Source organism: Linepithema humile, chromosome 4 (genome assembly GCF_040581485.1).
Source record: "Linepithema humile isolate Giens D197 chromosome 4, Lhum_UNIL_v1.0, whole genome shotgun sequence".
In the NCBI taxonomy this organism is placed as follows: Eukaryota; Metazoa; Arthropoda; class Insecta; order Hymenoptera; family Formicidae; genus Linepithema; species Linepithema humile.
In genome coordinates, this window is record NC_090131.1 from 583183 (window position 1) to 609400 (window position 26218).

A 26218-nucleotide genomic window follows, 5' to 3' on the forward strand; every position below is an offset into this window, starting at 1 on the left:
CTTGGATAGCTGTTTGCCAAACGATTACGTGAAAATAGGAAAAAATGGACTTTGGACGTGCGATCGGCCAAGAAAAATACAAGCCGGTTTCATCAGGCGTAACATGTGCAATTTACGATTCTAATCAAATATGTATGTCGCAGACAACATAAACCATCGAGACCATCGAGACAATCGTTTAATAATGTTAGACACAACGACAGAGGCATAAGACTAGTTAAATCTCCAAAAAACTTCTCACTGCATCGAGACCAATCTCTTACGATTATCGCGACTTTATCGCAACACTATCGCAAAGAATTTCAAACACGTTAAAAGGTTGAATAAAAATTGTAGTTTTGATAGAGAAAATGTGCGGCGACATACGTCATAAATGTGTAAATTGACTTAAATCCCTGTTAATAATTTTGTTTTGATGTAACTTTACTTGTGAAAAACTTACAAAGCGAATCAAATAACAATTGTAAGATTCAACAACGACGAAAGGTCAGCGGAGCTAACTTGGCGGATGCAGATAGCAAGAATTTTCCTATTCTCCGTGGAAAGTTTGCGCACAATTTTGGAGTTTGCGCGAAATTTCCCTCGTTTACGATTCTCAGTATAAACAGATGCATCGATTTACAGCCACAAGGAAAAACGAATATTCGCTCATGGCGCGCACGTTTGCTCATCGCGATGGAGGGGCCAGCTGATGTTCGATTGGCTCGCTACGACGGAGAACTCGCTCATCGAGTTCTGGTCGATGCTGCTAAAAGCCGTGGTAGCACGAGAAGCACTAGTCGTCAGACAGTTGGGAAGTGTATATCGACCGTTTGCGTCAGCAACAAGCACGATTCTATTCTTGTACAGCGAAGCATACTTGCGCTTTGGTCGCGATAGAGTGTGAAAAGCGAAGAGCAGAAGCTGAGAGAAGCCGTGGATGAGAAGTCGTCGAAAAGTTTCGAGAAGTATCGACCGAAATTTCTCTTTGGGTGCGCATCAATATTGATACCACGTCAATCGATTATCGTCGAAAGGGAACAGAAGCGGAAGGGAAAAAATTTCAACAAAGCGGGAGAGATTAGAGCGATCACGACAGTGATCGTCCCGGTTTGTGGCCCAGAATTTCGAAGAAGAAAAGCAATCGGTGAGATTGGAGCGAGCTGTCGTTGTTACTATGTAAATTACCAGCGAATAAGCTCATCTGCGCGCGCGCACTGCTGTCAACGAGTTACGATACCAGAAGCGACGACAACAACATCGTCGACAGCGGCGGAAGGAACGGACGCGAGCGAGAGGAAATTGCGCGGCACGCCGCGAGCTAGAGGCCTGGGCTTTTCTCTGATCGATCTCAAAGAAGCTCGCAAACTGGCTCCGGAAGTGAGGATCAAGCAAATTGGAATGCGGGAGGACCTGCTGTCCATAATACGACACACGAGCAGCGACCACTTTTCGGAAGAGCTTTAGCCGGGAGCTTAACCTGGAAGTAGAAACCGGAGCAGCGGAGAATCGGCCAAGCTGGCGCGACGATTCGCGGGTAGAAATATTTGCGCGATAGAGTAGAGGTGGCTCCTGCTCGTTGGCTTTTCGAAGCGACTCGGGTTATACTCGGGCTTCCTTTTGCTCCGAGGATCCTCGCAATTATCCCTTTGATTGATCTTTATTTTGTCGTAATCAAAAGAGAGAGAGAGAGAAAGAGAGAAGGAGAATCAAAAATTTCCGGAAGACCGATCGTTCTCCGTTATACGGTTTCCTCGGTTATGCCCTGGGTCGCAGCATGTTTTGAGCTGCTGGCGACTCCGTTATTGGGTTACTGTCTCGCGGTCAGAAAACTGGCTCTACAAGCCGGCGTCCTGCAGGAGAAAAAGAGCGATCCCGCTGGGCAGCAAACGTCTAACGAGGAGACACCCTTGAACGCTGACACCACCATGGTTCCTAACGCGGAAGAGCAGCGTCAAGGTAAAGTGTTTCGCGTGTAGCGACTGACTCGAGGGATGCTGACGTTTGCTTATATAATTCGTATTTTTTTTTGTTCTAATCATTCCTTTTTAAATGCCTACTTTTACATTACTACACGATTGAATGACTTATCTAAACACAATTGGGTAAATATTAAAATTGCGAAATTTATATTTCGGTCGAATAAGAAATGAGGGAGAAAAAAAATACGCATGTATAATAAGATATATAATCGAGACTTTTGGTTTTATAAGTGCATTTTGTTATGCAATCTTTAAATTAATGAAAAGAACCTTGAATTTTGTAACAAGAATCATAAAATCTTAATTATAGTCCAAGTCTTGTGGTTGCATCATTCCTTTTAAATTAACAAGTATTTAAAAATTTATTAAAGCATTTAATTAATTTCATGGGTGCCTATTATATTAATAGGGTTTTAATACATTTCGCAGAAAAAATCTCCAAATATTGTATTTATGATAATCTCAAAAGTATTAGCATACAATTGGATTATCTTTTTAAGCGCGACATAATTAATATACTATTGTTTGAATAACTTTACTTGTTCGAGCAGTAGATTTATCATTTAAAAAATTATTATCGCTAACTACACATGCATTTATGTTGTTCATTATTAAAACAATATTAGTTAATTCGCTTTAACAACATCTTAAGCAAACATTTATTGCATGTTGCAGTAAAAAAGAAATTTATAATTTATATTCTTTACTCTATTTGAATTTGCTTTTTTTTATTTAGAAAAAAATGAACACACACACATAAAATAATAATATTGCGCAGATAACTTTTCTATGATGTACATTGTTCTTATGTCACATTAGAAGCCGGTTTAATAAAATCCGATGAAATGAAAGAGATGAGAAGTGAAAGGAAAACAACGATTCGATTATTGAGGTCGTCGTCTGTGATATTGCAATTCAGTTCTATTCACTGTATACTAGATTTATACTTTATTCACTCTATTTCTTGTGTAAAATTAACGGCATAGATTTTTGCGTACCTAGCCTGTAAAGACTGTATAAAGAACGTGCACGAATTCATATTATATTGTTATTGTCTTCTGGGCACAAGGGAAGGCGCGAGTGGCTAAAATTATAAAAGATATAAATAAACATGTGGATATGGTTTACGAATATAATCTTCATGATTTTTATTTTTTATACGCAACGCGTTTAGTAAATTATTGGTACGCAAAAAAAAAAAACAAATAGTGTTTCATTTTACACAGCTCACAATCAGATTTTTTCGAGCATTAATGCAAACTTAAGCAGTTATTATCCTGCACGTGCAGTTATTATCCGATCAATCTACGTTTCACATTTGTTACAACAATCATTTCTTTATTTTTGACACTGTTCTCGAGTTACAAACGACATTTTTTTCACGTAGGATCAGATTCTTATAATTTGTTCGAAATATAATTCTGTGAAAGAATCGGTATATCACAATGCTTGATGAAAAATTTGGAGTTATTAAAATACTATTAGAAGTTAAATCACATTTTTATGTGATTATTTAAATTAATCACATATTATATGTAATTATATTATTTTTATGTAAATTATTTCTGCTATTATAAATATAAAAAAGAATTTGAAATTGAAATTTATAAGCAAAACAATAAATTTTTACGAAAAATTGCATAATATAATACTTTTTATGAAAAAATTTTCGCCCAATTAAAAAGCAAATATTATATGTCTGTTAAACTCGTGTATATTGAAACGTACGTTCAATTTATCATTCTGACTGACATTGAGAAATCGATAACTTATCACTACACGTGTGCTATCGGGAACAAAATCGTATTCACATTAAGTAATCTTATCTTTTAAGTAATTTATGCAAGTTTAAAAAGTTTTAAAATTGTCACAATTTCTCTCATTTGTAAATTCAGGCACAAAAAAACTTATAAAAACTTTACGGAATAACGTTAATTATTGTGACTTTTTAATGATAATCTGAGGCACAATTTAAAACTTAAATGAACCTTTTATTAAAAAAAGTAAAACTTACGTAAAATTAATTTAGAAATAAAATTTTTAGTCACACAGTTATTCATATTTTGTAAATTTAATTCTATAAAATCTTTTCAATTTTGGTATTAGATAAAAGTTTAATAAATTAAATAAAATTGCAACAAAAAAGGATCAATTACAAAGTTGATAAACTTTTCAGGCTTTATCTTAAAAAAATTATCAGGTTTTTAATGTGAGTTCTTTAATACTCTTTGTTTATATCAGTGAATAAATAAACACATTACATGCAATATTTATGTATATGCCTGAGAATGTATACGATAAAAGTGTTTTTCAATATGCGCAAAGACGATAAATTGATTTCACACGCATAGTGATCGAAAGTATTAATTATCTCTTGATGATGTTTTGATTAGATAACATGATTCAGAATATAAGGAGTAGCTGTGTCATGGTTTCATACTAACAATAAGATATAACATGAAAGATAAACTTATATTCAAACAGGTGATGCTCTGGATTTCTCTCTTAAGCTGTTATTTCCGTTTTGTTTGTAGATAATCACAATGATAATTATTTAATAATATAAATTCAATATCATTATGAATCATTATAAATTAAAATTTAGCGTTTCTACTAGACTTATAAATATAAATAATATGGTTTCAACCAATATAATGAACTTCTTGGCATTTAAAATCCTTGAAAAATATTTAGTAGTAATAAAAGACATCGCAAACTTGCAAAAATTTACATAAATTAAAGTATAATTATTGTTTTTTCGTGTCGGATAATTTAAAGTATTACCACGTTTGAAATATGAATTACAGAGTTGGCTTCAACTTCGACAACGGAAAAGTTCAAACAAAACCAATGCACGCGCATTTGCAATTCTAAATATAAAATTCATTCCCGGTAGCGGCAACGTACATATTCAATTGCTCGCCCATTCGATGTCTCAGTATTCATTAGATTCGTGTAGAGTCTGCAGCGAGCAAGTATCGATTTTTTTTCCGTCGAATGTTGCTTCAATTTGTCACTCTTGTCAAGTGTTCGATGACAGTGAAGCGTTCTTTTTATTTGTAATCTTTGCGCTTTTACGGAAACATGTGTGTGTTAGGTGAGATAATTTATATGCATGTGCAAAATAGATAAATAAAGTAAATATTGATGTTATTCATCTGTTACGCAAAAGGATATAATTTAAAAAAAACACGAGATTTGAAAACAATGTACTTTTAAGATAAAGTATTTTTAGAAAAATACTTTAAATAATGCACTTTATTGAATAAAGTTATAGATACTTTTTGTACAGCAATTGTTTTTTCCTCGATATGTAGTAAATTTTTTTGTAATCTATTCACCTTGGACACATTTGGAAGTTTGAAACTTTTATCACGTTCTGACTAATCTATTTACGTAATTAGTGGTAAAACATATCTTACATTAGTGGTAAAACATTTATGAGAATTTCCCGTTTTTTTGTTCATATGAAATACGTTCCACAGCTCCGATTACTGTTGAGATAATGTTACAGCCTTTCTTAAAAACACGTATAGTTTTCGCAACAGAGAATTAATGATTGTCGCAATATGAAATTGTTTTTCTGCACATGATAATACGTGGTGTTTCATAACGCACGACATGTTTTCAACTTATGCTACGTAACGCTAACGTAAAAATTTAGAATAATGAATAATGTATGTAGCATTGTCGTTATGCTTGTGGGTTTTATCTATTACAAACATTTTACGTTTAATTTTCAAGAGCGAATTTCAATACTATGTTTTCGCGAGTTCAGAGTCACGTTGTCATGTTGTGCAAATTGCATATACCTAATCGTTCTCATATTTCCGCTGCTCATATCTATAGATCGTAAGATCATATATATTGCCAAAATGTTTTCTCTAGTAGAGCGAAGTGTGTCTCATTTAACGAACCTATGACTAATAATTATATTTAGCTATTCTGTATTTTCCGAAAATTTTATTTACTTCACAGTGCATTGGAAAATATGTTTCACTGAACATATGCTTTATCGTCATTTTTCAATGTATGTTTCCTCTTTTAAAAAATAAAACCTTACGCAATAATAAAATTAATTAAATTAAATAATTAAAAGCTAAACGTGATTTTAGCACATTGTACATATTGTGCATATTCACGTGACAGTTTGTTAATTGTTGCGATATCAATAAGTACAAATAGAATTTTAACGCTCCACTGTCTGTTTTCTATTTAGATCTCGGCAAAGAGAAGGTCGCAGCAAAAATCCCGGGAGTAGCGAAATCATCGCGTAAATTCGCCGGGGTTGTCATAGCCACTTGCGGCTTACCAGCTCGTGGAAAAAGCCAAATCGGGCAGAGTCTTGCTCGCAGACTCAATTGGAATGGCGTGACCACAAAAGGTAAATATATATTTAACAACTATTTTAATTTACTTGTTTTATTTAATAAATTCTTTCTTCTCTCTTTCGCTTTCACTGCATGCGCGTCATCCGTGTATGTGTTGTATTTTAGTCTAGAGATTTATCTCCTAGTTATTATTGCATTTGATTTTTACTTTTAATGAAACCTACACACGGATTAAATTACAACATACTATAAATCTTGTTTTAGTATTCCGTGTGTGTGATTATCGAAGAAAACGGCTTGAACCCCATATATCTCACGACGAGCTCTTTCGATCGGACAATGCGGCAAACAACGCATTAAGAACTCTCGCTCAGAGAGATGCCATGCAGGATTGCGCAGCATGGCTGACATCCGGAAATACCGTAGCGGTAAGTATTCCAAACCTTTTCATTATTTTCTTCGCGAAATAACAATTGCAAAGACAATAGCAATATTCTTGATTTAATTGTGTGATGATTAAATAAATCGCGTAATTACTTACAAGAGCTTTCTTTCTCTTTCAAGCTCCTGGACGCTATGTTGATCACACGAGCACAGCGCACAGAAGTTTACGATTATTTCTCCGGTCAACTCGGTTATCGCGTTCTGTTCATCGAATGCATTTGCAACGATCCGAAAGTTCTAGAGCACAACCAACAGGAGATCGTGAGACACAGCGCTGATTACGTAGACGTCGATTCTACTTTAGCAGCGGAAGATCTGCGCTCAAAAATTGCCTTTTACGCTCGATCATACGAGCCCATGAACGAAAGAACTTATCCGACGATCAGAATCGATATTGCTACTATGGATATAGAGACCTGCAAAGTATCTGGTCATGTCGAAACCAGCGTGCTCGGATACCTTGGAGATATCAGTCTCGAATCTCATACACTTTATTTTTCGAGGGTAAATAATTATCTATAAATATACAGCATCATTTTAAATAATATTAAGTAAATTCGAAGAAACCAATTCTCGAAAACATTGAATTGTTTGAAAAATTGTCTAGTTTCTCAATTTTGTTGTATATCAATTTCTCAATTGATAAACTCATAGAATTCATAAAAGCATGCATCGCTTATTTCTTTGTATATTTTCTGTTTCGTTCTTTCTACTTTTATAATTTATTCTATAAACTTTGATGGTTTTATATTACGTTACAGCACGGCGAAAGTGAGTACAATGTGCTCGGTAAAGTCGGCGGCGACGCAATATTAAGCCCCAGAGGAGAGCGATATGCTCAAGCTTTATCAAACAAGTTTAACGAGATGCGTATTCCCGATCTTCGAGTTCTCACCAGTCGTCTTCGCAGAACAATCGCAACGGCACGGGGAATCGAAGCCCCTCAAGAACACGTAGCCGCTTTGAACGAGTTACACGCCGGCGTGTGCGAGGGCCTCTCTTATGAGGAAATGCAAGAACATTATCCGCAGGTAATTATATGTCAATATTTTTTCATTCAGCGATTGTTCGAAGAACAACAAAGATATTTTGATTATCAACTAAAATATATTCGAATGCGAAACGATAGATTAAATCCAAGTGAAATTCGGGGAATAAACTTTTATCAGAATTAATTGTTGATTACGAATGATAAGCGCGATTACGCTATTTTTGACGCCAACGTAATTTCACGATAGGAATTCGCGTGGCGTGATCAGGACAAGCTGCGTTATCGTTATCCGTGGGGTGAGAGCTACATCGACGCGATGCACCGCGTCGAACCGGTAATCGCCGAGCTGCAGCGCTCAAACAATGTCCTCGTGGTGTCGCATCAGGCAGTATTACGCTGCATCATCGGATTCTTCCTCGATAAGAAACCCGAAGAGCTGCCCTACATGGAGGTACCGCTGCATACAATAATACGTATTACCAACCAAGGCTACAATTACAAGCTCGAGTTCTTCAAGCTGCCGATCGAATGTGTCAACACGACTCGTGTCAAACCGACGAATTGCAGCGGTGACCGCACCGCTGCTGATGCTCTCATCACGGTTCCCGATCATTTCGATATACCGGATCCTTGGCGAAATCCCGGCAGCGGACCCACTCTTGTGCAACAACATTAAAAGAATCGATACGCCTGCTTCGAAAATGGTGTAAATCGAGATTTGAAATACGATACGAATACCGTTCTTGAAAAATGTTAATATGAAATAATCGTTGATTGATGCATGGTTTGCATATAATATATAAAAAAAAAAAAAAAAAAAAAAAAAACACGATTACAGGAGCAGAACTAAAATATAAGTGATGATGTTGACTCTCGTTACAAATAAATCATATTTATAACGATTATACATATTTTACAGGAGAATTAATGAGGTTTTCAAATATTGATTTATGCCAAATTCGAAATGTGCGACTCACATGATTATCGCTTACGTCAATAATTGTCTGCAGACCTGCGGCGCTGCCGGAATTAATTATTCATTTGTTTGTAGTTTTGGATATGGATAAATCACTACTATTATGGAACGAAATTAGTATCACTATTTTATAAGTATTTTTGTAGTGGCAGCTAACGAAATGTTGTTTACATCGCACAGTAGCTTGTAAAAGAACATAATGTGTCGATTTGATCTACTTGTAATCAACATGTGGGTACGGTAGACGTAGAAAAATGTTTCTTCTTGAGTTCACAAGATTTCTTTTACGTAACAACAAACAACTCACAGATTGTCAAACATGAATATATTGACACTGATCGTTGACGAAGTTCTGAGGCTGTTTTGGATCGACTTGGATTGACGATAGGTCTACGATAAATCAACATTTTGCAACACGCCTTCTTAATGAGTAGCAATTGGAAGCCCATGGTTCGAGCCCTCTACGTATCACGAGTTTTTTCAGTAGTTTATAGTGGTTGTTCGGTCATAGTATGCTCGATAACTTGTGTCATATAGATTAAGATATATTACCTGTTGTGCTAAATATACGTGCAAAATTGTATATAAAACAAGCGGGAATTTGATGTTAAAAATTATTTGTGATAGAAAATACATTACTCCACAAAAGATAAGAAGCACTTTTCAGACGCTCAAAATTCAACAATTTTCAAACCGTTGTAACTCGATATTTTTTATACAAAATGTAGGACTGGTTTCAAAGTCGCGTGATTCAAAAGGAGAAAAAAAACGTAGCAAAATAAAAAAAACGCATTTTATAGGTAAAACGTTGTAGTTTTTGACACTTGTCATAAATTTTGAGAGAAAAATTTTTTTATCAAGCTACACAGAGTGTTGAAAGTAAATAGTTCCAAGAACAAAACAATCTGTCCTTTTTTCAAGCTTTATTTTTCGAGAATTGCAAAAACAAAAAATTTTTTTAAATGACTAAAAGCACGCAAAGTACAAACTTGAAGCTTTAAAATGCTTTTTTAGTTTTTTGTCTGCGATGATATTTCGTCAAGTTAGAGCGGTTAAAATTGTTCAGTTTTGAGCGTCTAAAAAGTATTTTTTTGTGGAGTAATGTAATAGCGCGCAAATATTATCATTAAAATACAAATCATCGTTCCTTTGCATCTCGGCATTTTCAAAAGTGTTTTTTTCTTAAAGTAATTACAAAATTTTTATTTCGTAACTGTGATTATTTTTATCGATGCATGATCTCTTCTATTGCAACTTTTTATTGTTTCAATGTTATCGAATTTACAGTTTTATTGAAAAAAAAAAAAATACATAGTAAAAATGTTTAAATAGCTATAAATACATGTAATATTTTATTTTACAATATTAATTATACTTTAATTAATTATTCGGCTTTTTGTAATGATAATCAAAATAATGGAAAATTGTTTATCTGGTTATTCTAGAACTCATATTTTTATAAAGTGTAGATATTAAATATAATTATAATTATTTTTGTTTTATATTTTAATTAGTAGTGCAATGTGTTTGCAATTATTTTTAAGCCATAAATATATTATTTCGCGTAATTATAGAAAAATTCTTTACAACGAAACAAATGATCGAAAAAGAATTTTAATATTGAAAATTTGTTTAGATTTATCAAAAATTTATTACTTTTTAATTTATCAGCGGCTTAAATCATTACGTTTATAGACAATGAAAAAGAACTTGTTATCCCGATCAATTTTTTATGAAAGAAATATCGTCTGTTACGATTATTGCATTAAATGATTTAAACGTATAATCAATAAGCATAACAAATTTATCTTTACTGAATCTTTTGATCCAAACAAATTGTTTTGCCACACATATTGACAAATTAGATCTGTTTAATTCGACATGTTGCCTTATAGACTTGTTAGAGAATATATAACTTTTAGCATAGATATAATACAATACACCGGAAGAAAAATAAACATTTAATGATAAATGCATTTTGGCATAAATAAATTAATAGTTATAGTTAAGTTGTGTGCAATTTATAAAATAGAATTCAAAAATTAGCATCTTGGATGAGTTTGATATGATTTATGTGTAACTAAGATGTTGTTTAAATGTAACTAAAATATTGATAAGCAAGCAAAATTTTGTAGAATAACAGATAAATCCTGCACGCCAATGATTTTATTGATATTTTACTGTGTTTTATCTCGCTAAGATAGATTATTGTATAATCACGCATAATATTTGATTAGATTTAAACGTGAGATCTCGCAGAGAGAGAGATTCAATGCAAATGCTACGAATCTGAGATTCGCGCTTCCGAGGATTAGTTCGATAGTATACTCTTTTCAAAGAAACCCCTTTATGTGTGCTATATATATATATATATATATATATATATATATATATATATATATATATCTTCCTTTCGAATAAGAAGTCGATCTAGTCGATCTTCCAATATTTCGACTGCTAAATATATATTTCGTGACTTTAGAACTAAGTAAGATCTGCAACTTCCAGTTGATTCAAGTAATTGACAAATGATTGTAATGAAGACGCTCAGTTATGAGCCACTAAAAAATGCGCGTAATCAAAAGACGGAATACGAGCATCAATTATGAAAATCGAAAGATACAGATCTTGATTAGCTCTATTCGAGGTACTCAAGTGTTGCGAAAGATGAATTATAATTTGTAATAAGTACATTATATGATTAAGATATATTATATTCATAGTTTGAAAGCCTTAGGTTTTTTATTTGTACACTCTGAATAAATTTTTTTATAAAACTGTTTTGTCTTTCATATTTGTTGTCCCAACTACTTATCACAAACAGATGTATTGGAAAAAAAACCGTTAATATTATAACTGGCATAGATTTTCTGCGTCTATTGATATAGATTTTCGAAAATTTATAAAAAACGCATAGAGAGAGAGACAGAACGAGGAGAAAAAAGAAAAATAAAGAAAGCGGGAAAAAGCAGGAAAAATTTAACAAGAAGTAGTAATTTATAATAATATTAAATTATTATGGTGGTGAAATATTTATTTATTTAGCATCTTACAGTATATACATTTATAGAGTATATACTGCTTATAAAGTTTGCAAAATTAAAATTTGCAACATTATAATAAACTTTGTGACTATAATGCATTTATAATATCTAAAATAATTAATCAGCTTTATAGAATAATCATGCACGTAATGACTAGTAATAGTGGATGACTAGATAGGTTTTCATAAATGCGTACTGCATAGATACGATATCTTTTAGGCGGCTTTTTATCACGTATGAAAAAAGTACTAATAATATTTAGTAAGTAGAGATGTCTTGGGAGAAAATATACTTTGTAAATTATCATTATCTTAATACCAATGCGGCACATGCTGCAGCTGTAGAATATAATTTAGAGATTTCCTCCTTTATACTTATCTATTCAAGAATGTCATACGCAGCACTATATACCCGATCTCATTAATTTGGCTGTGTAGTCTCTTTGTTTGACGGCCAAATGCAAATCCAGACTTCTCAACATTCTCGTCCGTATTTCTTGCACGTTGGATTCTCGTTTACGCAAATCGCTGGCTAGAATCCTATCTCTCGAATACAACAATTCGTTCTGTTGGAACGATAAATCGTTGAATTTGGCCGTATTTAATGAGGAGGATCTGTTTCGCGATTCCCGCATAATGGTCTTCATAAATTCAAGAGCCATTCTTCGACAAGTATCGAAACCTAGTAATTGTATTCTGCTACTATGAATTGCGTTCATACGGTTCTTGCAGCGCATTTCTCTATCTACTATTTTAGCGACCGAACTGGATGTTCCGGGTAAATCTTGAAATACTTTGACAAGAATTTCTTTAGTTAAATCTTCTTCATTGTCCGACATGTCTGTAAAATAATAGAGAAATATCGATAATGAACTGATTTTGATGAACGTCGAACGAGACGATAATCGATTATTGAAACTGGCAGCACGAAAATTAAAGAATAGAAAGAGAGAATATTAATCTACGAACATGTAAAATATTCTTTTTACAAAATTTAATTATATGTGTTTATTATGGATTGCATTCTACGATTGATAAATAAAAAAATAAAATTTTTTTCCCGTAATGTTGCAACATTTGTCAGTAAAGAATTTTATTGTCTGTGGCATAAGTTATGGCAAGATTGACCTTTCCTTGGACAGCAAATCAAGTGACTTATTCCGCTCCACATATTACACGGATGACACGGGATTGGCGTCATGTCGCGTTGAGAATCACGCGTGAATTTGACGAAATTGCCAGTGTACCTTGCGGCTAGATTTTCCACTAACCGTATATAAACTGACGTCGTTTCGTGTATGATTTTTATATTATGCTGAGACTGATATAAAAGTTTTATATAAAGATTTTCAAGACACATGCGCATATCTGTGACAATTGATAAAAGTTCTATCTCAGCATCAGATAAATTAATAAATAATAAATGAATTTATCTTTTGCAAATCGGTTATCCAAAAAATTGTATAATTAATAATAATAATTAATTGTTTAAATTATCCTAACATGATATTAGAGAGTTTGTTGTAACTAGATGAAGAAAATAAAATTCTGTTCAAAACTTTATAATAGAATTTTAGAGATTGTCACTTTTTTCTCATAAGATTTTACGAGATTATAGTTTAACGAGATTATGTAATGTCCGATGAGAAATGAAATATATAAGAGAAATTTTATGTTACCCAGATCATCGTTATCGTTATTAGTTTCTGCGACATATGTGCCGTCCTTGATTTCTTGTTGTAATTCTAGGACTCTGTTTAAAGCCAATTGGAGATATTCCTTTGTATTTGGATCCTGTGGAAACATGAAACATGCACTTCGGATGTGGAGCATTACTGGATTTGCTCAAAACTTGCTACATTAATAATATAGATAGATCGTTTTATCTCGAATATATCAGATAATAACTTTCCTTATCATTATCGAAAACTATTTATTAGACATAGCTGTAACATGTTTATTTATTTAACATACAAAATAAACCACCTTTCTATTTTAAATAATTTAAAAGTATGAAAAAAAGCTCTTTTCATTTACACATTCTGTATAAAAATTAAAACAAAAAAAATAGTATGTGCATTGATTTGTTTGTTGCATATATTGAGCTTCTGTCGAACCGCTTTGTTGCGGTTAAATTGGCTACAACGATCTGTACAACGTTCAAAAATAAACTATCAAATGCAATTGTATTGCGACTTTATATATATATGTCAAATATAAAAAATACACTCCCATACACATCTTGCAAATTATTTTAATTGGTAAATTCAAAATATAACAATTCTCTTGTTAAGATTTTCTAAATTTTGTAAGGTTTTTTAGTATCAAATGTGTAACATGTAGCCATAAAATAAATTGATACGGCAAAAGTTGAAGTTCACCATACTGACCGCAAAAACGCAATTCGGTTTTGTGATTTTTGGAAGGCAAAACTTGGCTAATATTTGACTCTAGTGAATTGTTTTGTATCTTTACGAACTTGTTAAAACTTGAAAATAAATAAGATTTTTATTTTGTGTCATCGAGTAAAGTTAAAAGCGATCATATCGTTTATTAAGGAGACCGAATTGGAACAACTAAGAACGTTATTTTAATTATAATAATTTTAGTACAATAATAAAATAACTAATTAGTTCAACTTACCGCATATTCTCCAATGCCTTTTGTTCTTTTAAACTCACTACCAACATCTTCTAAACACGGTGCCTATGTCATATATTATAATCCATTAAAATTCTATTTTATAATCTTTTATTATTTAAATTATCCCTATATTATTTTATTAACTATAGCTATATATATGTTTTCACTATAAATATCTTACCGATGAATATCTCTTCATTATAATTCGATTCAACTTAATGCTGCAAGATTTCTACCTGCAATCCAATGATGCTTGATAATCAAGAGTAAATAATAAATCTGAAATTTAATTTCTTATGTTTTTCGAAATTACATTCGTGAATAATCGCAACAAATAAAATTTTACGAAAGAAACCGCAAAATATGAGCAGCATTATTTTAACAATTCTTTTTTACCCACATAAAATATGAAAATTCAGCTATTTATTTTGCTTACAATTTTGTATGATGTTATATTGCCTCGAGTAGCAAATACATGTTGCATTGTAATGCGCTGTACTGTATAAACTGTTATTTGAGTTAATATACTAACAATATACGAGACAACTCTACAATACACTTGCATACGATGTTCTGTGCTTTACCGTACAATTTCTGCATATTAATTAATTTTGTTAATGCATAAATGTTGTTCTGATTTCAATAATTCTTGCGTCAAATATGTTTAAATTTATACATTTGTCATTGTACATTTTACACGTTACAGTTTCATATTTTTCAAATTTTCTAGAAATGTTAGAGGAATAAACGACTCTTAATATCTTTCGCCAAATATTTATGTTATAAAAAACGCTGCAGCTTTTAAGATAAAATTTAAAAAAAGATTTGTATAGACTACATGTAACAAGAGATACAAAGCTGGCATCTGTGTGGGTGGATCATCTTGCAGTCTCATCGTCTGCAAGTAATGAAACCTCGTATTACTTACGCGACTCTGCCTTCGTGTAGAAGCGTGCGCTTAAAGTTTGTCCCTTAACTTTCGGATCGGTTATCTGTTGTATCAGCTTCGTTATCAGGTGCAGTCAGAGTCTTGAGAAATTTTTCGCGCGTGCAGGCACACTAATGGTTTCTCTATCGCGCCAAGTTTCTCGGGCAAATCGTTTTTCTTTTGCAAAAAGAGTTTTTTTCACGTTCTTAAGTTGCGCAAAGCACCGTATTCTCGTTATTCGCTATACTTGTCCAAAGAACTATCAATGAAATCAACCGTTGACTAATGCCGGTAGTCGCGTACTACCGATCTCCTCCTGACCGTTGTCTGGGAAAGGGCCTCACGCGGGGGAGCCTGTCTACCCTATCTATCCCCGGTCCCCTTCGAGTTGCCGTTTAACCGTCACGTGAAGGTCCGAAAGAGCAGCAGATGTAAGCCCCCCCCCTCCCTTCTCCTCTATTCAATACCCTCTGCGCACGTTCTGTTGAAGGGAATTGACGAGTGGCACGTGCGAGCATGTTGTACGTGCGTCGACGAGCATTGATTATTTTTACTGGACTTGGAAATTAAGTCCTCGAGTGGTCTTTTTCATACGCACGTTCTAAAGTTTACTTGGGTGAAAAAACAATAGGTTATTTATAAGAAAAAAATGATATATTGTTCAAATTAAATAATATACACGACGAGTTACATTTATTAAATTCAATCACACGAAGCATGTGAAAGATATACAAAGCACATATCTTTGTTAGTTGGGCCTTCTTGTAAGAGGGATACGATACGCTTAAACAATATATGTACAATATATCCTGAAACTATCAATCTTTCAAATTATTTGACGTCAAGGTTAAAAATCATTGATCAAAATTATATATACCAATGCCGTCGTGCGCACATTGATGTCTCATTTACTTCAAAGATTTTTTAAGGTAATGCTCGCTAAATATCTAAGGAATGTATTTATTTATTTTAGCCATTTTGCTCTCATTTTTCATTTATTTTTGTATTTATTATCAATGTATAATGCCAAACATCTTGTATACACGGTGTCCAACAAACCTAACAAACCTAAAGTTTTCAGAGTTCTACCAGGAATCACACTTGGATCTTTGAGTTACTAATCACGTGTCTAATTTGATGTGATTTATGAACATTTCTACTTATGTTAGATAGCGAGTTCCTGAATCTATTTCACTTATACTAAACGACATATAACTGGGGAAAGGCCCGTGTGCATTACATATACATATACGAATACACATATGTACATACACACACATCTTTAAATTACTAAAGACTAAATTATTTTATAGAATCGGTGCAACCATACTCTCAAAATTTAATTGGTATTTTTTTTCTATTATTGAGATCAACACTGGAATCGATAATTAAAGCAAATTCGAGAGTAACATATTGTCGGTATCATATTTTTGATAAGTTCTTTTACGAATTTTTAATTGTAAGTTACTATAATATTCACTACTGCCTAATAATATCTAACAATGTCTAATAATGCTCTAAATCTGTACAATATCTGTACAGATTTTTCTTTTGAAATCCATCCTTCCTTAAAGTTTAACAAATCGATAATTTCAGGACATCTTGTATAGAATGACATAAACTAGTATTCAATACAGCCATCATCGAAAGTTTTTCCATTATTTGAATTATTTTTTATGTACTTGTATGCTGCGAGTAGTACATCGTACATTTAATTGAAATATAAGTAATGCTACAATAAAAGGTTCGCTAAATATTGGCTAATAGATCAATTATAGGATCGATTCTCGCCAATGTTACATAGTTTCACGTAATTTTATAAAGATCAGATAGTTTTATCAATATACATTACACTACACATTTTCGGACGATAGAAGATAAACCTATTTTTATCTGATAGACATGTACTTAGAAAAGATAAATTTAATTTGTATATGTATCCACAATTAAAAAATATAAAATAATACGTTTAGCATTATTTATACTTACAGTTAGTTAAAGTACCAAGATGTTAGATAAATTTTCTTTTATACCTTTCTCGTGCTTTCTCATGTTTTTGCTTTTGTACGATATTTGCTGTGAAATTTACAAATTTATAAATTAAGCGGCGAATAGTTATTTCAGTTAAAAAAATATAAAAAATATAATTGTACAAAAAATATAATTGTACTTACTTTTTAGTATTTAATCTTTTAGATAATTAGTCGTTTATTATATTAACAAACAAATTCAATTTTCGTTGTTTTTATGATTTTAATAAACACACATTAAAAATTGTTACCATGAAAGATCGATTCTTAATCGCAATTCCCACAGATATGAAAAATATATGGCACGATAATGCCAAGTTATCGGCAAATTGTCTGTAACTTGACTAGGTTGAGCAAGAAATTAGTGTATGTATAAAGTATACATATAGGTATACGTATTTAAAAATAGTAGAAAGAATAAATTCCTTTATGATTTTTTTCACCACTACATAATGGGAAATCTGTAAAGTGTGTATTTTACAAAAAAAATTGTTATTAAAATAAGACTAAGTAGAAAAATAATTACTTTGCGAACATAGGAGAATGTTCACACGCGCTTTATGGCTTCACTAAGCCGGCACTCTTTCAACTGTTCAATTCAATTACATTATCAATCTCTAAGGAAAGGTTTGACGACATAGGCTACCCTGAAAGTCGCTTTGAATGAAACGTAATAAAGAAGATTGCAATTTGAGTTTGCAAATATATGATGTATGAAAGAAATTATTTGAAAACGTGCATATATAGTGTAGAGCAAAAATTGTCGACTTATATATACGTGTAATTTCGTAAATTTATTTCTTTTAAATAAAGAAGTCATACGAATAGACAATTGTGACAGTCGAAACAGTATAATTACTTGAATGAAAAGTGCTTGTGATCTGTCGTCTTTTGATCGTTGTAACGGTTTTGAAACATTAAGCATCAGATTAACACGCAATCATCCTAATGAGGCCGTGATCACTTTGATTTTTCATTAGCCAATCGATAACGGCATAACAATTGCGTTCGCAATTTGCAATAGGCGTTTGTACCTCGTTTATACTTCGAAATTACTTACGAAATAACGAGTTTCGATCGCTCGGGATAGATTTAGTCGTTTCTATGCTGCCCATCTCGAATACCCCGGTCGAGTTAAACTCCTGCGTACGCTTTCGAAAGGTGGAACCAAAACTAGTTTCACAAAATGTGCCCTGCATATTACCCCGATTTCTTATGGAACTACCATTACTACGGATTCTCCTTTCCATTCGATCTCTACCGCAGATAGCCGAGCCACCCGGTATACAGTAGCACAAATATTTGTTAAACCTACAGCAAACAAAAAAACAAGAGCGGTAGATTAAAAATACGTCGCTATCCAATCTCCATGCACAAGATTTTCTCGACGCAGTTTGTCAAATTACCAGCGATTTAAATAATAAATCAAAATAATAATCACATTATGAGAATTTTTTAAATTTGATAACATATAGGCCTATTGTATGAACTCGAGAGAGAAGCAGCCGGCAGGAAAAATATATTCAAACGGTTTTCTCGTAAAAATCTCCATGAAAAATGCATACATTAAATTTGCATACGTTTGCGATATCACTAGGCGAAGAAAGTCGTAGAATGGCAAAAAAAATTATAATGTAATTTTTACCGACGTAAATAATGTTTGTTAATACAATTACTTTAGAATTGTAAAAGTTTCGTTATTGCCATGAGTGAAAAATTATTCAACGACTTTTATTTATGAGGCAATAATAAACGTCATACATGCGCTTACCTTTGTCGAAACGTGCGGCTGATTAAATACAGAGCAATCGGATTAACGCAGCTATTGCTAAAACTTAGGCAGAAACCGATTATTCTGAAGATGTGCCAGAAATAATCATAGTCGTCCTGCGACGAAGGGCAAAAGTGGAACCACAGCATGAACACGTGATATGGCAGAAAACAAATCACGAAAATGATTATGAAACACACTACCATTCTGCCCACCTATTAATTACAGCAATGAATTCGTTAATAATAATATCTAGAAGATAACTAGAACTAAATCGTATATATTGCTCCATGATGTGTAAAGCATGCCTATTCAATACTTTGCTTTTAAGAGATATGCATTTCTTTTTTACCTTTCTGCGCGCTCTTATCTGTTCCAGATGATGATCACAATCTGGAAGTTCACTTGGTATATTTCTGGTGGACAATGTTAAATGCCGCGCCATGCCCAGATAGAAACCAGCTATCACACACAGCGGTATTGCGTAATATGCCAGAAATTTAAACATTACCATGCCTTTTTTGTAGGTGTCTCCTACGTAATGCAAAAGCATGTTATAATTGCATGTATATATAATGTGTATTAAAATTACTCTTTTTTCTCTTTCTTCTACTCTTCTAATATTTTCTCATTAATAAGTTAAATGAAAAAAAGATAACTTTTTCTTCCGATAGATGAAGTGACATTATCACAACTGTCATTACAAACTTTACAATTTACATATACATTTACATATTTTTGATTCGCGACATTCGTGATTGCACGTTCGAGGGAGCATTATGTCTTACCATACTCGTCGGGGTAAGGATTGCAAATTAAAATGCTGTAGTTGTCATATATCATTATAGACGGAACGTGAGAGAAGACAGCGGCAGGCATAGCTAAAGCAATCGCTAAGATCCAGATGAGGAGTGTCGTTAAGATGGTTAGTCGCTTTGCGCTTAAATTCGCTACGTGGTGACGAATGGGGTTCACGATAGCACAATATCTGTGAGAAAGTGCACGAATACATTACATCTGTGTGTGCAGAGAAGCAGTATTTAACTCACTTATTTCGAAAGTAAAGCACTCAAGACCTACATAATTGATTAACTTGCATGTATTTGCATGTAGTTGCGCATTATCGCTTTTTGTCTAAACTCATTCTGTCCTCGATTCAAATAGCATTTTATAAAATTAAAAGAAAGAAAGTATTAAATTATTTCATCGAATTATCATAATCATTGAAAAGTAATAATCGTCAATATAAAACATTCAATTTTACGTGTATTTAATTTAGCGATAATTTTTTCTTACATTCATTAAAATGAGTTATATGCTATATCTATGTCAATTATTTACAAGAATTAATTTTGCGAAATGCTTGAATATATTATAATTGAAATTTCAATTTAATCGCTTCATTAAGATTTAAATTAAATTGTGGATATTACTATAATAATACTATTACGCTAGATATATGCACACGCACAACTTTGTCTAATTTCTTGACTTAATCTACACAGTGCAATAAGGTTCTCAGCAGTTTATGTGTTTACCTTTCGGCTGATAAAGCTGCTAGAGTAAATACTGACACACCGATCGAAATGTCTTTAGCAAATTCGGATAATTTGCATATAGTTATGCCCCACGGCCATGATTCAAGAGTATAAACAATAGACGTGAAAGGTACACAAATTAGTATCACCTATAAATAATAAGTTAATTTTAGCTATATTTTTTAAATCTCTTAGAATAATTTTTAAATAATAATTATTTATAGACGTTGTAAATTGATATAAAATAAAACGTAAAACTATACACTTTTTTTTTTCATTGCAGAATAGAAGTATTTTCCTCAGAAAAATTTATTTCCAAGAGGAAAAATTTATCCTCTGATATTTTTATCTTTGTCCTTGAAAAAATATTATAAGACATTTTTTGTCTTTATTAAGATAAAGTTATTTATTTCAAAAAAATTCTTTTCTTTAAAAAAGTATTTCTGGAAAGAGGTAACTTCTTGAAAAAATGTTTGTTAAAAGAGTGTTCAACGGAATTGATGCTTACCAATAAATCGCCCCAAGCCAAAGATAAGACGTAAGTATTTGGTATATTCCTCATATTGGAGTTACATAGTAGAATAAGAATCAAGATACCGTTTCCTACTACACCCACAATCAAAATTAGAGAAAACACTAGGGGTACGATATAAGTCTCGGGTCGTTCACTCAACGGTATGTATTCGAAATCGGGATCACACTTTTCGCAGCTTATATTGCTCGCGTTCAATTTCTCAATGCTCATGCTTATGTTTAAAATATCGTCTTCTGTCATCTACAAAAAAATTACTTTTGTTAATCTTATGAAGAAAACAAACAATAGGAAAGAGTTTATCGTTATCAATGCACGACATAAAAAGAAAAAAAATCAGAATAGTTGCAAAAAAAACAATATTACCTTATTTGCATTCACAAAAAGAAAATAGATTTATGAAAAATATTTTTTAATTATTACACATTGATTAACAGCTAGAGACACACTACATTACATGCAAATGTGAAAAGCACTACGAATGAGAAGATTAATGGGGTGTTTTATTGATATGTGACCTAGTTCGCTTGCAATCGGTCTTTAAAAAATCTGTACAAATTAAAACACGATGCACTTCATCACAGCATATGAATGTATAGCTTAAATACTAGGCAATGTGTGCTGTGCAAAACTGCGCACAATACGATCTGTCTCAAATATGACAATAAAATGCATCGTGGGCGGAACCTATGATAAACATGATAAGTATTCTTAGGCGGATACGCGCAGTTTTTTATTCTGGAATTGTAATCAAGCAAAATACATTTTTGTTCGTGATATTTTTATCATAGATAAAATAATAGAGATAATTGAAAATTATAAAGATTATAGCGGTATTAGATAATAGCGCTATGTTGTGCAAAACTATATTAGTCAGATTAGATTTATCCGATTTTAATAAAAAAATTTAGTATTTTGTAAAGGGAATAATGAAAATATTTTTTTAGTGTATTATATCTATATTGTAAAAATTGCACATATATGCGCTATATATAACATATATAATAAAATATTGTCCGCGTTCTATGATCATTTACATAGCGTTACATGTAGCAGTATGGATTCAGACAGCTAGATGCACGCATATGGTACGCGATCTAAAAGGCCTTGATTCTGTTTATTCAAGTTGCGAATATTGTTGTGTAGAGAGAGATTTGCTATCTTTAAACATATTCAATACAGTTTCTATCACATCAAACGGATTGTAAATTCGCTGCAACTTTTGCATATAATTTACCAAGTATTGCATACTTCTTCTATTACAAATTGTTAAAAATAATCGGCTTGCAAAAGATTAGCAAAAAAATATTAATTTTTACAATATTTCTATTTGCTACACGTTTCATTCTTATATTTTTATGTTCTAATCAATAACCAGCCATTAATCTAATTTAAAATTTATTTCACTTCTCTGCATTGATATGTGTTTCTTTTTTTATACAAGTTTATCATCGAATAAAATTTTTAAGATTTTAAGAACAGGTAATCATCTAGTCATCTATACCTTTATACATTCAATACATTAAAAATTATTCTATCATTAAATTTCAAAATTTTCAAGTCTTTGTAAGAGATTTATGTAATTAAAAAATCTCAATGAAAATATGATTGTATAATTCCATGGTTATTTATCATATATTTAGTAAGCTTGCATATTCTTATAGATTTTATTATTATGCGCGCATGTCTCAGTATGGTTATGGATATTGTACTCACATCACTGATCAACATAATTAATAAATATAAATATAAAAATATGCAATTTATTTCAGAACAAATATTTTTTTCTTTTTGTCGTAATAATGTAGCTTTATACATATTTTAATAGCTTTTAACATATGTATTAAAAAATCATATTTATGCCTTGATATGCAAAAATGTAATTAATCTTTTAAAACAAGTTAAAACGCATTAAGTGGAAATATTAATAATGATCCAATAGGTATTCACTTGCAATTGGATGGAGCGCAATAAAATGCAACTTTGGTTTTTACGTGCCAATAATTTCTTGTTCAAATAAATGTATTCGTAATTTAAATTATAAAATATAAAAATGTTTAGTAAAATTTTAAATTGTTTGAATCGTGAAATGCATCTTTGCAAAGTTTAAAGTTGACCGACTATATTATAGATTATAAGTATAATTTCTTGAAAATTATGCTATAAATAAATTTACCACATTTTGAGTTACGTATTCATGAAAGTTCTGAAGAATCAACTCTACGCAACAACAAAATCGAACTTAAATCAATAAATCACCGTGATATACTTTTAACCTGTGTACAGAGAAACTTCTTTATCAAATTTTATCAATATTTTATCAACTGTTCAATCGATGAAGTTAAAACTTTTACTTGTAGCTAAGCTTAAATTTCACAGAAAGCAATCAGGTACGACGCATTTGTTTTGTTTCTAATTAATTTTTTTCACTAAACTCTTTACTATGAGATTTAAGATACAGTATGTCTAAGAAGTACGTAGCCGATATTTCTTTTATTCAATTAATTTCAATAAATCTAAAAGAAATTGCGCATGGCATGCTATTTACTATAGTACGAAAATGTCAGACATTGACAACGATAGCGACTAAACGATTTACTGATGTGATTGTCACAGGTATGTATTTTTATCATGACGTGTATCCATATATGCATATCGTTATGTAAAGTATAAAACAGTGAATATGAAATAAAAAATATTTGGAAATATGAAATACATATTCATTTATGAATATAACTCATGCTTAGCACATGGAAGTTGAATTATTCAGTCTGTTAAAAGAATTATAAAATGAACGAGTTACAAGCTGCATGGCAAAGTGAGCTAATATAAATATTTGAAATGACGAATTCCGAAGCTGTAATTTTCTTTTTTAAATATTCCATATTTGCTTGCATTTCTAAAGATGCGGTCGCTTTAATTCGCAAAATATGTTATTAAACTACTTACGATTTTAAATATCTATAAAAAGTACGATGTATTAGAACAACTACGCGGTATTATACATCTATTTATTCAGTCTCTCGAAAAGCGTCAGAATCCAGTGCGAAATTTCTGGACTTAATTTTGAACGGACCTTTGACTTGCAATATTATTTATTATTCCGGATGCGTTTGTTTGTTATTTTCTATTTATACCACACTTGAATGCAAGATCGTATCAGAACTCGATGAAAAATATTTTGGTTCGTGCATATATACATACAAAGTAGGTGAAGGAAAACTTTCCATCCCGTTTATTTTGTAACCGATGCGCGAAAAATACTAAAAAAGGTTAATTTTGTTTTCGAGAGAGAATTGCTGACAAATATAATTGCATTGTTTTATCCGTTTGATTGAGGTAGACCACCTTTTTAAAATTTTGAAATAGAGATTAAATAACACATCGTTTTAAAAGTCGTTCGATTATTTTTACAACTGTGCTTTTTTATGTATTTAGTAAATATTTATATAGAAGTTGTATCCATCTGTTTATAAGATGGATTATAGTGCGTTTTTAAAATTATTTATCAAATAATTATCAACATTGATATGTATGTAGTTTCGTCTAATTGGAATTTAAATCGTATTAATTTTCTTTTGCGAGTTTTCCTTTCTCGAGAACAAAAGAAATGATATAAAAAGAAAGTAATGGTATTATTTTCTTTTTAGTGTATGAAAAGAGAGTTGAAATTGTTGTGTTTTATTTTAAAAATGATAAATGTGCTACTAGAGCTGAGCTTTGAATATTCAATGAGAAACGTTTAGAAAAAAGTGTTTCTCATATTTATGTATTCATATGTATTTCGAATTTGTTAACAAAATTTATGAACACTGAATCAGTAATATATAAAAAACTTTATTCGGAATGCAAGTTTATTACTGACACTAACAGTAGCTTCAGATATACTTTGTATGGACTGCTCATGTGCATGTATGTATATACAGGGTGAGGCAAAAGTATGGAAACCCCCGAATAAGTTTTGAGGAAGGCATTTTACGAAAAAATGTTAAATACAAAAGTTTTAGGAAATTTCTCTGGCTTTTCAATGGTGACCTTGGATTTGACCTTGAGCTTGACCTTCAAGGTCATTTCAAGGTCAGAGCTATTTTTTTAAATGGAAACCCCTATTTTTGATTCCAAAATCTAATAGCTGGTGTCAAGAGCTTTTCAAAACACTATAATGAAGTTATTTTTTATTAAGTACTTTTCGAGTTATGAGGCTTGTAAATTACAGTATTTTGACATAAAATACAAAATATCTTGTAAAATATTCAATTTTTGGGAATCTTACCTTAATACTTTTATGCATAAAATAATGAGACGAATTAATTGGTATAAAGAAAACACATAGTTGCTTTCAAGAAAAAATATGTAGTTTGCAACATGCAACTGCATACTTTTTCTTGAAAGCAACTATGTGTTTTCTTTATACCAATTGATTCGTCTCATTATTTTATGCATAAAAGTATTAAGGTAAGATTCCCAAAAATTGAATATTTTACAAGATATTTTGTATTTTATGTCAAAATACTGTAATTTACAAGCCTCATAACTCGAAAAGTACTTAATGAAAAATAACTTCATTATAGTGTTTTGAAAAGCTCTTGACACCAGCTATTAGATTTTGGAATCAAAAATAGGGGTTTCCATTTAAAAAAATAGCTCTGACCTTGAAATGACCTTGAAGGTCAAGCTCAAGGTCAAATCCAAGGTCACCATTGAAAAGCCAGAGAAATTTCCTAAAACTTTTGTATTTAACATTTTTTCGTAAAATGCCTTCCTCAAAACTTATTCGGGGGTTTCCATACTTTTGCCTCACCCTGTATATGTATGTATGTGAAAGAAACCATGAGCTAAAAAGTTTGAAGATCAAGTTGGGCATAAATTGTCGCGGAAATGCGAGATTAACCAACTAGGAAACATTTTGTCTGATGTTTTTTATAGTTTGCTAGCGATATGGCTGGTAGTTTCTATTCTGTTATGTGTGAGATTACAGTTTCTATAAGTAAATCTTTACTTCTTCAAACTGCGACCGATTACTTAGCACA

The 26218-nt window shown here is 31.8% G+C and overlaps 3 protein-coding genes across 8 annotated transcripts in view; 1 reads left to right on the forward strand and 2 right to left on the reverse strand.

Moving 5' to 3' along the window:
- The first annotated feature begins 737 nt into the window (after positions 1–737).
- Positions 738–11483, forward strand: LOC105669199 (6-phosphofructo-2-kinase/fructose-2,6-bisphosphatase). 2 transcript variants are annotated; one of them, XM_012362009.2, is made up of 6 exons: positions 738–1938; positions 6181–6345; positions 6557–6720; positions 6857–7240; positions 7498–7767; positions 7975–11483. In XM_012362009.2, exons 1-6 carry the CDS (start codon positions 1740–1742, stop codon positions 8401–8403), a joined length of 1611 nt encoding a protein of 536 aa, XP_012217432.1. In that variant the 5' UTR covers positions 738–1739; the 3' UTR covers positions 8404–11483. The 2 variants fall into 2 exon arrangements, with proteins under 2 accessions (XP_012217432.1, XP_012217433.1); XM_012362010.2 differs by lacking the exon at positions 738–1938 and adding an exon at positions 4910–5058.
- Positions 11484–11716: 233 nt separating this feature from the next.
- On the reverse strand, positions 11717–15832 carry LOC136999308 (uncharacterized). The gene is made up of 5 exons (XM_067353004.1): positions 15318–15832; positions 14571–14625; positions 14390–14452; positions 13426–13540; positions 11717–12587 (listed from the first exon to the last, which is right to left on the reverse strand). The coding sequence occupies exons 2-5, from the start codon at positions 14586–14588 to the stop codon at positions 12151–12153; spliced, it is 633 nt and encodes a 210-aa protein (XP_067209105.1). The 5' UTR covers positions 14589–14625; positions 15318–15832; the 3' UTR covers positions 11717–12150.
- A 1112-nt stretch (positions 15833–16944) lies between these two features.
- Positions 16945–26218, reverse strand: part of LOC105669157 (neuropeptide CCHamide-1 receptor-like) — a 60739-nt gene continuing 51465 nt past the window's right edge. For 4 of the 5 annotated variants that reach the window (XM_067352999.1, XM_067353001.1, XM_012361947.2 and 1 more), the window contains 6 exons: positions 21165–21431; positions 20657–20805; positions 19907–20106; positions 19471–19652; positions 19119–19333; positions 16945–18658 (listed from right to left, as the gene is read on the reverse strand). In XM_067352999.1, coding sequence (XP_067209100.1) covers positions 18400–18658; positions 19119–19333; positions 19471–19652; positions 19907–20106; positions 20657–20805; positions 21165–21431 — 1272 coding nt within the window. In that variant the 3' untranslated portion in view covers positions 16945–18399. Of the gene's footprint in view, positions 18659–19118; positions 19334–19470; positions 19653–19906; positions 20107–20656; positions 20806–21164; positions 21432–21554; positions 22446–26218 lie in introns of those variants that run through there. The other variant, XM_067353002.1, reaches the window with a different exon arrangement.

What these genes read in the sequence shown, in the direction of transcription:
- LOC136999308 (XM_067353004.1), bottom strand. An exon ending in AAGGCATTGGAGAATATGCG is followed by an intron (nt 13,541 to 14,389) that starts GTAAGTTGAACT and finishes ATGTTTCCACAG; the next exon opens with GATCCAAATACAAAGGAATA. An exon ending in TAACGATAACGATGATCTGG is followed by an intron (nt 12,588 to 13,425) that starts GTAACATAAAAT and finishes ATTATTTTACAG; the next exon opens with ACATGTCGGACAATGAAGAA.
- LOC105669199 (XM_012362009.2), top strand. Translation starts at nt 1,740, where the DNA reads ATGCCCTGGGTCGCAGCATGTTTTGAGCTGCTGGCGACTCCGTTATTG. An exon ending in CATCCGGAAATACCGTAGCG is followed by an intron (nt 6,721 to 6,856) that starts GTAAGTATTCCA and finishes TTCTCTTTCAAG; the next exon opens with CTCCTGGACGCTATGTTGAT. An exon ending in ATACACTTTATTTTTCGAGG is followed by an intron (nt 7,241 to 7,497) that starts GTAAATAATTAT and finishes ATTACGTTACAG; the next exon opens with CACGGCGAAAGTGAGTACAA.